General features: G+C 39.2%; 1 protein-coding gene across 1 annotated transcript in view; it reads right to left on the reverse strand.

Annotated features, from left to right (window-relative positions):
* Nucleotides 1–606: 606 nt before the first annotated feature.
* The window catches only part of mettl25 (methyltransferase like 25), a 34,548-nt gene continuing 18,159 nt past the window's right edge, over nt 607–16,995 (reverse strand). The window contains exons 5-9 of the mRNA XM_078416636.1: nt 14,317–14,414; nt 10,812–10,905; nt 4,237–4,311; nt 1,452–1,523; nt 607–976 (exon numbers count right to left, since the gene is read on the reverse strand). Coding sequence (XP_078272762.1) covers nt 890–976; nt 1,452–1,523; nt 4,237–4,311; nt 10,812–10,905; nt 14,317–14,414 — 426 coding nt within the window. The 3' untranslated portion in view covers nt 607–889. The remainder of the gene's footprint in view (nt 977–1,451; nt 1,524–4,236; nt 4,312–10,811; nt 10,906–14,316; nt 14,415–16,995) is intronic.

Below are 16,995 nucleotides of genomic sequence, written 5' to 3' on the forward strand. Positions count from 1 at the left end.
TTAACTGGTAGATGCAGGGCTAGGGACTCTGGAATCTGGGGTTTCATGGTGTTTGAATAAGTGGAGGCTATTTAGAAAAGAGGTAAGAAATTCTATGCAAAAGGTAAATCTTTGCAAGTGAAAATTCAGTCATTAACCTTATTTTCATTACAGATAAAAAGATTTCTGGATGTTAAAGGCTAATGTGGATAGTACAAGAAAATTGTCTTAAGTAGAAATTCCACCATGACCTTGATGAAAGACAGAGCAGGTTTGAAGGGCCTGAAGCCCTACTCCTGTTCCTAACAGTAATTTTCGTATTATGTTCTTTAGGTCTGCTGTATTGCTACAGACCTTGGAATGCTTTTTTCTCGGTCCCAACCCAAACACTCTAAAGCTGCAAGTTCTATAATGTTACTCCAACTTTTAAATAGATCAGTGGATCCTTCTAACAAGCTTTCAGCCATCATCATTCTACATTCTCTGGAAAAAATAGTGCAAGCAAGTAAATCTGAATTCAATCTCCAACAAGAAAATATAATTAGCCCCATTTTTACTGACACAGATTGAAGGAAACATTTTACCGACAACTGTGCAATTAAAAAAAACTTTATTTTTTTACCCTCCAAATCATTCATTTTTAATACATTTGCTCTCTGATTGTGGAAGTCTTGCCAAGAAATGTAACATGTTGTAATGACTTTGCCACTGAAACTTGCTTCATCTGTTTATTCAATTGTCATAGGTTTTCCAGTGAAAGGAAATGTTTAATCAACAGTTTAAAGAATGCCAAGTAAAATTAATAAACTGACGAATGTTAAAAGCATGAGTTTAAATAGTACAGAAATAGAAAAGTGAATAAGCAAGGGATCAAAAGATCTCAATTATATAGCAAAACACTGGAGCAGAACTACTTCTTCATACCAATTATCGCATAACATCTTGGGGACTTCAGAGGATCAAAGAGCTGGACTAATGCTGACCATGCCACATTTTGCTGCAAAAGAGTTTTAGAATAAGTTCTTTACAAAAAAAGCTTCAACAAAACATTTACTATTTTCCACTTCGTACATGTTTCTATATTTACACTCAGCTATTTATTGATGAAACTATATTGTAATTACATAATTTACCATGTGTAAATCATTTATTGTAATTAAGGCACTGTAATTTCACCATTTTGTACTGTTTAAACCTTGACATTTCAAAGTATATCTTTCAAAAGGATTACACACTGTCTTCTGTCTAAAAGTTGCATTTTAGGTGGCAGTTTTTAAAAATTAAGTTGGATAAACAAATGTAACCATATCAAATATAAAGAACATCTGTTAACCATACATCTTAAAGGGTGCAAAGTTATATAGATCAATTGAAATAAATATGGTACTGCATTTTCTAAAATTACATTATGAGCATGATAATTTTGGCAAATCAATTACCCATATTCACCACCCAGTGAGAGAGAGAATTACCTGTTCCTTGAGGTAACAAAGCCGATCCAAAAGTATTAAACCTTCTATGCAGGGGGCTAAGGCTACTTTCAGCTGAAAGAAAGATGCATGAAACAGTTCTAAATGTCTGTTGAAGAAGTTCTTAAATAACTAGGTGTCAATGCCTCAGCTGAATGATGAATTTAATCATTTTAATTATTAATCTATTTTAACAGCTGCACCTAATTGCACTTATAGAATGTATTTTTAATGAGATCCACAACTTTCACTCATATGGCATAGATTCATATGTCAATATAATATTTAGAAATTCCAAAGTATTCCAGCATCAAACAGACCTCAGTAAAAGTTAATTAAGTACACTGTGCATAAATATGCCAACACATTATAAGAGAAAATTACCTCTTCCTTTTCCTTGCTATAATTAACACAATTTTGGAATATATAGGACACAATATGTTGTACCAAAAGACACAATATGCTCTTTGTTGGACACTTTAGCCTGGCAGCCAACAAAATTGCAAACACAATCTGTGCAGTCAGGCATTGAAGCATAACTGTTTAAGTATTCCCAAAATAGTATTCATAGAGTTCTAAGGCACCAATATGGATTTTAGAACTGTTTTCAGATGACACCCAGGCCTGTAATACGGTTGCTGTATCACAGACATATTGGGACACAAAATACTGCAAGAGGCGTTAGAAGTGATTTACCAACATTTCAAAGGTGTTATTGCATTGGCACTTAATTTCCTTAAAGACAGCCCAAAAAAGGCATGTACTTGACACAGAGGAAATGCAGTGAGATCCAATGGATTGATACCAGAGATAGTAACTTTGCTATATAAGGATGAGTTTAGAAGGAAAGAAATCGCATTTATTAAAAAAAGTCAACAAATCAATGTGAAAGTAAACTCATATTTAAATTATGTCATTATTCTAGATTATACTTAAATTTTTTTGAGGCAAGCCAAACCTACAATACAATACAATGTATCTTTATTGTCATTGTACAGGGGTACAACGAGATTGGGAATGCGCCTTCCATACGATGCAATAAATTAATTAGCTAATCAGTATAAATTTAGACAACCCAGAATTTAGACACCTAGTTATTTAGACAACAAAATTAGAAACAGTATTAAAACAGAATAAAGTTCAAGTTTACACACAGCCATGCGGCTGTTCTGTCCAGCTCCGACTGGATTTCGATAAATTTTGAAGATAACCTTTCAACCCAAAACATCACCTATGCTTTTTCTCCAAAGATGTTGCCTGACCCGCTGAGTTATTCCAGCATTTTGTGTCTATCTTCGGTATAAACTAGTATGTGCCATTTCAAGCCTAAATCTCTTTCATTAGAAATTCATACATCAACAATGCGAGGCAGTGACAAAGGTCACAGCAGTTGTGATTTTCTCCAAGGTCTACTGAAGTAAAACAATATTTTCTTGTTAAATCTTGGTTTTTGTTTTGGTTATGGTTATATATATTAGTATTGCCGATTAAAATACTTCTTTAACTTCCCAACTTTTGGCACCCAGTTTTAGAAAACCCATTCTCATTGCTGGTACACCGGGGAGAGCCAATATGATTTTTCTTTATTCTACAGGCACTATCTTAAAGCCTCTTATAATTATTGGTCAAAATTAAACTACTTAGCTATGGACCCATGTACAATTTAAAATTTAAAAATACTGTTGGACTCAGCAGGTCAGGTATCATCTGTGGAGAGCAATGGATAGACAATGTTTCAAGTGGGGAACTTGGGTAGAAAGTGGGCAGCTGGAGGAACTCAGTTGGTCAGGCTATGGTGGTGGAGAAAAGTGCTGAGGAAGAACATGCGGCTGTGATAGCAAGTCTAGATGAGATGGTGGTTGACGAGCAGGACGGCCGTAGGGTCTCTGATATCAGGCTTTTGAACGTTCCTTCCATGAACTAGAGTACAGTATGATTCTCCTCTACCTAATTGCGAACATTGGACTTTGTCTCTGGAACTTGTGCACGACAATGCTGAGAATTATATTCTACTCTATATCTTCCCCTTCGCTCTGCCTATTATACTTGAGTTTGGCTTGATTGTATTTATGTAGAGTAATATCTGATTCGATTGGATAGCATGGAAAACAACGTTTTTCACTGTACCTCAGTGCACATAACAATATTAAATCAAAACCTAGGGATCACAGATGGAGAGCAGTGAGAGAGGGTCTCACAGAATTCCCATCAGAGAGGTATTCAGAGTCATACAGCAGGGAAACAGGCCCTTCTGCCCACTCATCCATGCCAATTAAGATGCTCCTTCCAAGCTAGCCCCATTTGCCCATGTTTAGAGTCAGAGAAGAGGCAATCCCATTTTCTCCTTTTGCATATACACCAACTTCTCCCGTCCCCGTCTCAATTTGAATTAGATTGATTTTGTCAAAATTTATTTGACTTTCAGCCCCTTCAGCTTTCATTAAAAAATATGGACTGATTCGAAGTGCAGACTTCCATTTGAATTGGTAACTTAAATCAATAGTTGAGAAAATACTTATTTTGCACTGAACTACTCAACAGATAAAAATATATATTATTTGACCCCATGTAAGATTGTTTCTGAGTATTAATCTTTTCATTTACTTCATTTAGATTATTGACAATTTGGTCATATTTTACATGTTATAAAATATTGCCATCAGTAAAAAAATAGTTTCAGCTGTATGGCCAGGTTAACATTGTTAGCAGCAGCAATTCTATGGGGAATGAGCAGGTTTCCTTTGTTTCACGAGTACAAAGCTTTTTAAGTTTATTCCCCAAAGCTTACCAGGTTAAATGCTTCCAACTCTTTCATTCGAGGCATGTATCTGTCATAATAACCTTGTATTAAATTGTCTGACATCTGAAAAAAGGGAAAACAGGCACACATGTAAGTACAATTATGATCATATGATCAACTGGAATTGTTCCAGTTAATATCATAAACATACCTGTCAATGTACAATTGTTACAATATGTAGTTGGCATACCCTATACAAACAATGATACATAGTTTTGGCTAAATGCTTGTAACTTAAGCAATTTAATTTGGTTGAGGTCAAATATATCCTTGCAGACATGCCTTCCTTTCCATGGTACCAGGTCTGCCACATTTAGTCATGCAGGACATAACAGAAAATGGTTAATGTCAACTTTTCTTTAACAAAACATTATCTTCTTCAAAAATCTTTAATTATTGCTTGGGCAGGTAATAAACTGGAACTTTCCTGTAACTTTCTCAAAGACTTCACTTAGATTTATTGTTTAGATTAAATCTATTTTGAAGCAATGTTTGTGAATGCACTCCTAAATGGAAAGACACTCAAAAGTGCTGGTTTACAGTATTTCTGCATTGACTAATTATCTGAAACATCAGCTTATTGTCCAGCATATCTAGTGCAAATATTTAAGTATTATATAAACACAGTGACACAGCGGTAGAGTTGCTGCTTCACAGCGCCAATGGCCCTGGTTTGATCCTGAATGTGGAGAATTTGTACCATCTCCCTGTGACCACGTGGGTTTTCTCAGGGTGCTCCAGTTTCTCCCACATTCCAAGGAAGTGAGGGTTTGAAGGTTAATTGATCGCTGTCAATTACCACTAGCATGTAAGGAGTGGATGCAAAAGTGGGGTGACATAGAACTAGTGTGAACTGGTGATCGATGGTCAATGTAGATTCGGCGGGCTGAAGGGCCTGTTTCCATGCTGTATCTCTTAAACTAAAAAAAACCAAGGAACTGCGGATGTTGGTTTATAAAGACACAAAGTGCTGGTAACCCGTCTGAAGAAGGGTCCCGAAACCTCGAAACGTCACCTATTCATGTTCTCCACATATGCTGCCTGACCTGCTGAGTTACTCCAGTATGTGTCTTTTTTTAAAGTATAATATTTGCCAGCAATAACTAGTTACCGAGTTAATATTTCAAAGCTGTTTAAACAGACTGAATTTTGGTACAAGACAAAATTATATAAAATACAATTGTAAAACCACAATTCAAAATAAAACAAGATGTAAAAATGAAACAGTAATGAATGTGGACACCTTCCTAGAGGTTACTGAATACAGATGCTGTATCACCAGCTGTGTAAGACATGACATTTTCCTTCCTCCAATTATTTTTGCAGAGATGCTTCAGTGTGAAGATAGAATAACTGGGCAGAACAGCGATAAACAGCAAGATATAAAAATTAAGACACACATGTAATTCAGCCAAATAAAATATTGAAATGTCCTTGGCTACATTTAAAGCTAATGATGTGCCCCCTGTTGTTCCCAAAGCCACTGTGCAAACCAAGCAATATGATGTAAATTGGCAGAACTTCACATTCTAATGAGGTTGCATGCGAGTTAAGCTCACGCCTTTATACATCTTGCTGAAAGCCATTGGCTTTGTTGAGGTCATAGAAATGATAGAATCACGTGCGCCTCTGCTGCCTGAGGTGATTGCAAAGAGGAGAAATCAGGCTGCTCCTTAAAAGGTGGTGTTTGATTATTGCAGATACATGACATGCAAGATGCCAGAATAATGTTTTACAAATGCCTTGTGGAAGTGTGGAAGGAGACATCATTTCAAATTAGGGTTTGTGGCAGCATTTGTGATAGCTGAAAACCTTGCTGGTAATTTGGCAGGCATATCCAGATGTCAGCATCAAAAACACTGCTACATAGAAATATTTTTGCAGAACTGGTGTGGCTCTGCAGAGTGCTGCACCAGGTGGGTGGCTATGCTCAGTTATCCACCCTGAATTTCCTGGCTCTGGTCCACTCCTGCTGCTGTAATACTTCCTTGATTGCACTCCATTGAAAATACTTTGGCCATAACAAATGTGCGGCTGTCATTTTTATGCTTTGAAAAATGAGAACAATTCCCGCAAGCAATACTTTAAACAATGCAGATTTCAGGCAATTTGTAAAACCATCCTTCTTTTGAGTTGTTTTGTGTGTGGGGAGCAGTTCATCCTGCTAACTTTCTGAAAATTCCAGTATTCAAAATCAAAAATTGATTGAATGATTAACCGATACTTGCTACTACATCAACTTGTTGTTGTTGGTGTTCGTCACTTATTTTCAAGTAAGGCCATGACATCTAGTCTATGATCTTGTGATGTAAACGGTAGGACTGATTAGACTAATCTGGGCTTGAATGTTCCTGTCACACAGGTGACAGAGGTGCAAGGATGCTGCAGCAACATTGGTTCTTGATTTTTGACATCCTCTTGATATTATCTGCCCTACACCAGTGAGCACTGCTTTTTACGCCTAACAAGATAATCCAATGCTTGGGTTCCCGATGGTGTAAGAGTCTTTCAATCCCTTTTTCAGTCCACTACATAACTGTTTGCCCTCAATCAGCTCTCCATAAAGTAGATGCTTTGGTACTCTGTCATCAGACATTATTGTGATCTGTCTTGCCCACCTGACCTGTGATTCCTTCAACATGTAAATGCTGGGGAGATTTGTTTGGGACAGAATCTCTGTGTCCAGATTCACAGAGCAAGAGGTTATACTGCAATTACTCTATAAATAATCAGTTGGCTATTTAATGCTCAGAAAAGGTGACATAAAAATAACTATGGCCATTACTGTGGAATAATACAGCGGATTCTTTTTGTTCCATTTAATCATAGCTTTATCATGTTTAGTTCTTGATTTAATGAAGTCCAACAAAGCTCTAAACAATAAACAGGCTTTCTTCTGCGTTATGAAAAATTCTAAAATAATGTTTAATAACAGGGGAATAGAGGCATAAAGAAAATGTTACTAAATTTAGAGCAATGGAAGAGAATTTAAAATATGTTGGCTGTTCCCATTCACTGAGATCGTATTCTGCCCCACGGACCTTGGGAGTTATACTGAAATAAACAAGCTCAGCAGTGTAGGAAGCAAATCATTTATCCCAATACGGTTAAAAAGAGGCAGTTGAAAAGAATTAGTGAGGAGCTCAAACTTAAGATCCTCCACTGTGTTACCAGTAATCTCATAAATTTCACAAATACGTAGTATAACATGACAGAAAAAAACATAACGTGAAATAAAAACAACAGTTCAATGCTGTCAATGCTTCAATAAATTTAATGTTTGCGCTCTCAGATTTCCACTTATTCAGTAAACTGGTGAGCTGTTAGTTGACAGTAATTCCTGCAACTCAATCATTTGTTTGAAAACAAAAGTTTAAAAAGATTGTCTACATTTCGGGCATTTTAAAACAATCCCTGAAATGCTTCTTCCATAGTTTAAATCCAATTTGGAAACTTTATGGGCAAAGCCATAATTCCAGCATCCAAACCAGGCAAATCTACTTTTTTTAACCAGAATGAAGTAGCATCATTTATCGTCAAACAATGTCAATTTGGCATGAATTTGTCTCTAAACTATTTAGGAATTAAAGTATTGACGTAACTGTGTCCAAAACAATAGTTGTTTATATATTTTGCTACTTCATCAGCACAATATCTTCCCAGAGAAAAAGGAGACTGAATAGGGGCCAGACGAATAAAGTCTTAGAAATAATCTTGATTAATAAAGCACCTAAGGATGTTTTACGATGATAATGTTGCTAGGTGCATATTGCTGTTGTCATTATTGATTGGCATAATGCTACAGAAAGGAAATATTTTAAAATATAAGGTTGGCCATTGCAATATTTGTTAAATAGGTGCTAACTTGTGTCAAATGTAGACAATAGACAATAGGTGCAGGAGTAGGCCATTCGGCCCTTGGAGCCATGCACAATCAGTACCCCGTTCCTGCCTTCTCCCCATATCCCCTGACTCCGCTTCACAACTCTCTGAGTGAAAAAGTTCCTCCTCATCTCCATTCTAAATGGCCTACCCCTTATTCTTAAACTGTGGCCCCTGGTTCGGGACTCCCCCAACATTGGGAACATGTTTCCTGCCTTTAGCGTGTCCAATCCCTTAATAATCTTATATGTTTCAATAAGATTCCCTCTCATCCTTCTAACCGTGAACCTACACTGCACTCCTTCAATTGCAAGAATGTCCTCTGGTAACAGGTTGTGACATTTATTCATTAACTCATGGATCGATGTATTCATTAACAATCCCTCAAGATTGATGTGAAATGTCTCCCAAAGAATACTTTATCCTGCAGATGATGAGAATCTGGAATTTGCTGACTCTGCTGCAAGCTGGACACAAAGTTCAAGAGTCAAGAGTGTTTTATTTTCATATGTCCCAGATAGAACAATCAAATTCTAACTTGCATGAGTCTGAATAAGGTTGGTGGAGCTAGGTTCCAGATATGGTCCACTACATATTGATCTATGTGACAAAATAGGTTATCTCTATCATGAAGAAGAACAAATCCAGTTACATAATGAGAGATTCATCACTGCAATACTCTTCTCCATCTTTCAACATAGCTTGAAATCGGCTATTTATTCATCAGCGGCCGGGAGAGCGCCCTCCCCCCTCTCTCCTCCTCTCTCTTCCCCTCCACCCCTCCCCTCCCCCTCTCCCTTCCCTCGCCCCCTCCCCCTCTCTCCTCCCCCTCCCCTTCTCTCCTCCCCTTCTCTCCTCCCCCTCTCTCCTCCCCTCCCCCCCTCCCCCGCCCTCTCTCCCCCCCCCTCCCCCGCCCTCTCTCCCCCCCCCTCCCCTCCCCCCCACTCCATCCCCCTCAACCCCCCTTATCCTCCCCCCCTCCCTCCCTCCCTCCAGCCCCCTCCCGCCCTAGGAGATAGATATCAACTTTAAAATGTGAATAACTTTAAAAATATAACACCGATTTCAATGAAACCTCTTCTATTAGCACCAAAGGGATGATGGTGAGTGAGGTGGGCCTAAAATTGTTGCGCTACCATTTTGGCTGTAGTTCAGGAACAAACAAACAAAGTGTAGATGGCTCCAAAACAACTAGATGGGACTAACTCAGGTCTTTGTTGGTTAATCTTGGTCGGTGGTGCTGCAGGTTTCTGTGCTGTATGACCCAATCAAGTGTTAAAGTTAATTACTTGAATAAAGTCTCAATAAGCACCAAGGAATCTAGTCGGTTCTTCTGACAGCTTTATCAGGAGCCTCATAAGAACCTACATGAAACAACAACTCCTCTCTTCCCCAGAACCAAGTCACTTGTTTAATTTTGCTCAACATTTATTTCTGTAAAATGTAACAATTTACATCTTGAAATAGCATTGGCTACGATAGATTGATATTCTTTTTCCTGTTGACTTTAGTGTTTTTTTTAATCTACAAACTGAAATTCACCTAGAAAATATCAAAAATAGGCCATTTTGACTGAAGCAATTTGAATACATATAGACACCAGTGCTTTCAAAAATAATAAAACAAGTTCTTTGATAAAATATGTAAACATTTTCAATTTTCCAGGCAACATCTCTTTAAAGTTTGCCATTCCTTGACAATTTTGAGTTTGAAGCACAAATTAAAATATATAAGGTACTATAAAAACAGCAGGCACACTTTTCCTGATCTTTAACTGACAGAAGTTGATTGATTGCTGCATTTGGATAACAGCCAAAGTAACTAGTAATATTTCTTGCTACTGTATTATTGCACTTCCCTGCTGAAATGTTATTGGTATGAAGCAACTCAGTTATTTATTCCATTCATTTGCTGCATACTAATTTGAATCCTAATTACTGTCACCTCTCTCAAACTTTCCTCCTGAAATTTACGACTTCCAAAATTTGTGTGGCCTGCTAACTTCATAACCAACAATTGGCACAAACACCAAGATTGAATATTGTTTCTCTCATAGGTGGAGGGAATGTCTTAATTTCTTGCATAGACATCATGCAGTGAACTGGTAGTAAGTATTTAAATTCCTATCCATTCTAACCAAATAATTTCCCATAAAAAACGTTTGAAAACAAAATATCACAGATGCCAAACATTTTAATTTATAGCAGAATACACTGCAAGTACTCAGCAAATTAAGTGTCATCAGTAATAAGAAAAACAAAGCTAATTTTTCAGGTTGTTGGCCTTCCATGAAAGGCTTTCTGTTCGCTGATTCTGCCTCTACAGATGCAGCCTGACCTGCTGAATAATGCCACCATCTCTGATTTTCTATCCTGCACGAGTCTTAAAGATGTCTATGCTAAATTCTTCAGTGTCGTCTTTGAATTCAAGTATTAGCCAAATAACATGATACAGGTTAATGCCAGGTATAAAACCACATGAAGGAAGTAGTGACCAAAATCTTAATTATTTGGACCAAAGCAACAAATATTTTAAACATTTTAGCAACATCTCGTACCAAACAACAGCAGTGCAAGAAAATGTGAAGTTGGCAATTTCCATTATTTTGCCTACCATGAAAATACCACTCTAAATACAAGAGGTAGATCTCATTAATTGAATAATTCAATAAAACCACCAACCTTCGAGCTATCCATTCCCAGCTTTTCTATTGCTTTTCTTGTGTAATCCACAAAGGACGAAGATTTAAAATAGATCTTGCCAACATGTTTGACCCTGCGGATTGTCAAATATTATAAACATAATCATTTCATTTTTACCAATCTACCAAAAGACATTAATTTAATTTGAAAATTTCAGTATTCAACTTTCTTAAATGACTAATCCTTGTAAACGTAGTTGGGTATAGGGATTGCTCAAGGAGAACATTAACATTTGACTGGTATTAAAAGTCTCATCAGGAATGTCAGTCTGCCACACACGCACACAGTAAAACACCTCATAAAGAGAAGTCTCACAGCACCAGAGATTTCATAGAGTCATAGAGTCCTACAGCACAGAAAGAGGCCCTTCGGCCCATCGTGTCCGCGCCGCCCGTTTGAGTTTGATCCTGACCTCCAGTGCCGTTTGTGTGGAGTTTGCACATTCTTCCTGTTACTGTGTTTTCCCCTGGTGCTCTCACATCAAAAAAAGGTACTGGATCATAAGTTAATTAGCTGCAGTAAATTGCCCCTAGTACATAGGTGAGTGGTAGAAACCGAGGGGAAGTTGTGGGGAGGAATGTGGGGAGAATAATGGAATTAACGTAGGATTAGTGTAAATGGGTGGTAGATGGTTGACACAGACTTGGTGGGCTCAGGGACCTTGTTCTGTACTGTATCTCTCTATGACGCTATTATGGTACAATGGGAAACCTAGGCAACAGTTTATTGTATGGAACCCCTTTGGAAATACTAAGTCCATGGAAGTCTGGCATTCAATCAGCAATGTTTCTTCAAAACAGTGAAGGAATTGGAAAGATATTTCACATTCAGCATAGCGTTGACCTGGTCATCCAATATGTTTGTTCATATGTGAAACATTTTTAGTTTAAATAAAAATTAGCAATGCTCAAAACATTACATTTTTCAGAATTTCTGACACACGCACTGGACCATGACCATCCAGCTGAAATGCTTCCAACCCCCAGTAACAGCTTTACAGCAGCATTGTGTTTAAGATTAATGTGTTTCCTAATTCTAGCTACCAACTCCAATTTTATTTTTCCACCCTGCTTTATTGGAAGAACTTATTAAGGAAAGTAAGTGGTTTAAACTGTTAGAATCACAATGGATTGTTAAAATAGAAATAGTGTGCTTGATCATCTTTAAGAATTAAGTTAAAACCAGTCCAAACAGACAGAGAAGGTTTGACCTCACTCACAGTGTTACAGTCGGTTCTAGTTAAATTACTTCAGTCACCCATTGGCAAAATGGCGGCACTGCCATAGCAGCTGCCGCTCACCTGCGGTCCATTTGTCTTTGTGTTTTTGTTGGTTTTTTTTTTGTCTTAATTGTAGTTGTGATGTGGTGTTTTTGTGTTTGTGTACTATGTGTGTATGTGGGGGGGAGGGGGAAACTAACACTGTAAATATGTGTCCCTTCAGAACGGAGACCCGACCTTTGTTTTCTGGGCCGTGTCTCCGTTCCTGCTGCGGCCTACCATCGGCCCAACTCCTGGAGCTGTCGGCCTCCAGGGCTCTGGTTCGCAGAGCCCGCGGATCGGACTTACCACCACCGGAGCCGGCCGTCTTCGGAGGCTGCGGGAGCGGCTGCGACTCGCCTTAGGCTCGGGCCGCGTGGATGCCGACATCGGGAGCTCCGGCAGCGGCAGCGTGTTCGCCCGCCCCGGATCGCGGGGCATGGGGCGCGGACATTTCACCGTCCGGCGCGGCCTAGGATGGCCGCGGGATATTTCTCTGCTGGGCGGGGGCTTCAATGTCGGGAGCCACGACCGCCCCGACGTGCAGCAACAGCGGCAGCAGCGTGTTCGCCCGCCCCGGATCGGACTTATCATCGGCGGAGCCGGCCGTCTTCGGAGGCTGCGGGAGCGGCTGCGACGCGCCTTGGGCTTGGCCCGCTGTGGACCGTCCGGTGCGGCCTGCAACCACAACAACCTGACTGCGGGCGAGGACAGCGGGAGAAGGGAAAGACATTGTGGCCTTCCATCACAGTGAGGAGAGAGAGGACTGGAGGAGACTCACTGTGATGGATGTTTCTTTGATGGATGTTTCTTTTTTTGTGTGTTTTTGGGGTTGGGTGGTTTGAGTGCCTGTTTGATGCTTTTATTGTTGGACTGTATTTTTGGGGGTTTTGGGGTGTGTGATTTGAATGCCTATTTAATGCTTTTATTGTTGGACTGTGTTTTGGGGGGTTTTTGGGGTTGGGTAATTTTTGGGTGCCTGTTTAGTGCTTTTATTGTTGGACTGTGGGTGATTGAATTAACATTTTGTTCAAGATGGCCGCGCCGTTGTGTTTGGCTGCCTGCCACTGTATGTTTCTTTTTTTTCCTGGTCAGATGTGCAGCACTTTGGTCAACGTGGGTTGTTTTTAAATGTGCTATACAAATAAATTGACTTGACTTGACTTGACCCTCAACCCTGCTCCCAGTGGATTCTTCTGAAAAGAGACTGCTCCTAAATTCGGCACTAGTTGCGGGTTAAGCAATCTGTCCAAAAATGAGCAGCTGGGAAATGGAAATGATGCACTGGTGTAACACTGGAACTTCTCTGAGCGCGGAATGAGATGGACAGCATGAAACATAACCAGAGGATAAGTTCCAGTAAACAAGAACAGCATTAATGTGGGACAACGTGAAAAGTGACCTAATTGAATTGTTGAAGGCGAGTAAAAGCTCTGTTTAGGTAGATGGAGAAAAAATAATATGTTGTACTGGCAAGTCCAAATAGGGGAAAATTGCCTTAAAATTAGAACAATGCCATTCAAAAGAGAAATCAATATGCAAAAATGAAACTGCATTGCCAAGTTTTTTTAATTAAATTGAAAATCTAGAAATCAAAAGTTGGATATATTGTTTTTTGGTAGATAGGACATTTTAAAAGAATATATGTATGCAATTGAAGTTAAGACATGGATTAGATATCATTGAATGGCAGAAAATGGTCAAGGGGCTGATTAGACAACCCCAATTTCCTCATTATTCTGGGATAATTCAGTGGCTGTGAAATTGGCAGTAAAATGCTGGAAGTAAAAATTAAATGATTCTTCCATTGAGATTGATATCAAGCCCAGAAGACCACACTGACAGCAGAATCTTCATTTGTCTGTGGGATAACTGCTTTGCTGCCAGATGTTCTAACATCTTTATGGTCTAAAGCAAATCAGAATCATGGACAAATAACCATATAGAAACCTTCAAAACTTCTCTTAGGATTCTTTGCAGCTGTTAGAAAGAAGAGCTTTTGTGCCTTATCACTTTGGTCGTCACTGGGGATTTAAGATACAAGCCCACTCCGCTTCCACCCCACCCACCTTCATCCCATGTCCTCAATACAGTTGGCTGGTTTTATTTTAATTAATGTCCTTATCATACTGTGGATTGTACTATGACTCTCTTTCAATCTAAGTTATAACACCTCTCAGAGACAATAACTGTTATATCTGTGAAATTCAAACGTCAAAAACATACTTTGTTCGTTGTACTGTGTTGGATGTCTCTTCGTTTCCAAAGTGGTCTTTAATAATAACTTGCAGAACAGCACGATAAAATAAGGAATCTAGTGGAAGCTGCCAATAACAAAAAGATAAATAGATACAGAGGTGCCTTGTTGTAGATTCAGAACAAATGGATAAATGTAATTTAGCACATGCACATAATCGTGGGATTAAAAGTGTAACGGGTTCAATAATAATCACCAGTGTTTTCAACAGCTGGTAAAAATACTATAAAAATTCATATTCAGCACCAACAGTGCAAGGTTTATTTATAGATTTAATTTTCCATTGTGCATCATTTTTTGAGTTTTTGCTGTTGTTTTCCATGAAAAAGCCACGCACTGCTTATTCATTCCTGAAATGTTGGGATATTCTGATGGAACAAGCAAAAAACTGGATCTGAAAATCACCATCCACAGCAATAATCTCATCCACAGTTTTGTGCAAAATGGGCATACCTCATTAATTCCCAGTCAATGAAATATGAATGAGCACCTGATGGGAGCAGGGTAGAGGGGGAAGTAGGAATTAGGCCTGCAATGAATTGTGGCTGGGATAGGATTTTGAAGTTTAAATATGACATTGCCGGTGGTGATGTGGTGGGGTGAGGGTGCTGATAAGCCCGAGGACAGTGGTGATTTCTGTGGAGACCCACAGTTGGAAACAAGTATCAAACAAAAGGGCAGCTACCAACAAGTCGAGAGTCATACAGCACGGAAACAGGCCCTTTGACCCAACTCGTCCATGCTGACCAAGTTACCTACCTGAGCCAGTCTCATTTACCTGTATTTCACTCCTATGACTAAGTAATTTCTCTCCATGCACCTGTCTAAATGTTTTTTAAACTTTGTTATTGCCTCTACCACTTCCTCTGACAGCTCATTCTATATGTGTTCCTCTGTGTGAAAATTTTACCCTGAGCTTCCTGTTAAATCTATCCCCTTCCACCTTAAACCTCAAGTTTTAGACTGTGGAAAAGACTGTGGCAATTCACCTTATCTATGCTCTTCATGAATTTATAAACTCTATAAGATCATCCGCATGACTCTTGCATTCCAGGGGAAAGAAATTCTAGCCCATCCAGCATCTCCCTATAAATCAAACCCTCCAGTCTTGGTAACATCCTTGTAAATTGTTTCTGCACCCTTCCCAGCTTAATGACATTGTTTCAATAGTTAGATGATGAGAACACCACACAATACTCCAAGTGTGGTCTCAACAACATCTTGTACAGTTGTAACTTCATGGGCCAATCCCTGCCTGATTAAAGCAAGTGTGCTCAACGCCTTCTTCACCACCTAAGTGTTAACACCTTCAGCATTCAACAAGGGTGCCAAATGCTTACTCACTAAATAAGACTGAAACAGACCTCACATTACATGTATTGCCTGTGCTTGCACCATGCACAATTTTAGACTTACCTACCCCATGGAAAAGACTGTGGCTATTCACCTTATCTATGCCCTTCATGATGTTATAAACATCTATAAGATCATCTCCCAGACTTCTACATTCCACAATGTGCAAGCCACAAGCTATTGACTGATTTTCCCAGAAGTGGCAACTATATTTGCATTGGTTACAACTGTTCATCACTACATATGTCCAGTTTACTCTTTATTCTGGAGTATTATACACAGAGTTAGTTTAAGCAATTCTGGAAACAACAAAAGAATTGATTTTTCAATAAAATTCTAAAAAATAGCAGAATTGAAAACTTATGATGCACAGAAAAGCAGTTTGGCCCTTGCTTTTCCTGACTTGGAACATCCCAAGGCTCCTTAAGTTAATGTTTTTTGAGATATAATTAATCATACAATCTTCTAATGGAGTTCTGAAAGAAAATCAAGGACATCACCTGAAAGGAAGAACTATTTACAACTTCAGTCAGCATGGGAGCATCCAGGGGAAGAGAATGGTCAATAGTTGGACTGAAATGGGAACAGGGTTAGGGTTTCGGGTTTGAAGGGTCTCGACCCAAAACGTCACCTATTCCTTTTCTCCAGAGATGCTGTCTGAGACGCTGAGTTACTCCAGCTTTTTATATCTATCTTTGGTTTAAACCAGCATATGCAGTTTCTTCCTACACATCAGGGGAACAGGAGTTTGATGACTGCAAAAGGGCATAAAGGAGATAAGAGAGAAGACCATCTTCAAGGAGTTCAAAGGCTTTATAACTTTGGTTAGACTGGTTGCTACAATTGAGACAATAGTATTGTGAGCAGTTTTGGGCACCATATCTGAGGAAGGATGTGCTGGCCCTGGAGAGCGTCCAGAGGAGGTTCACAAGAATGATCCCAGGAATGAGTGGGTTAACATATGATGAGCATTTGACGGCACTGGGCCGCTAGAGCTTATAAGAGTGTGGGGGGGGGGGGGGGCCTCATTGAAATGAACCGAATAGTGAAAGGCTTGGATAGAGTCGGTCGAGGATGTTTCCACTTGTAGGAGAGTCTAGGACTAGAGGTCATAGCCTCAGAATGAAAGGATGTTCCTTTAGGAAGGAGATGAGAAGGAATTTCTTTAGTCAGAGGGTGGTGAATCCGTGGAAATCCTTTCCACATAAAGCTGTTGATCCAAGTCAATGGATGTTTTTACAGCAGAGATAGATTCTTGATTAGTACGGGTGTCAGGAGTTATGGGGAGAAGGCAG

The sequence above is a fragment of the Rhinoraja longicauda genome, chromosome 20 (genome assembly GCF_053455715.1).
Source record: "Rhinoraja longicauda isolate Sanriku21f chromosome 20, sRhiLon1.1, whole genome shotgun sequence".
In the NCBI taxonomy this organism is placed as follows: domain Eukaryota; kingdom Metazoa; phylum Chordata; class Chondrichthyes; order Rajiformes; family Arhynchobatidae; genus Rhinoraja; species Rhinoraja longicauda.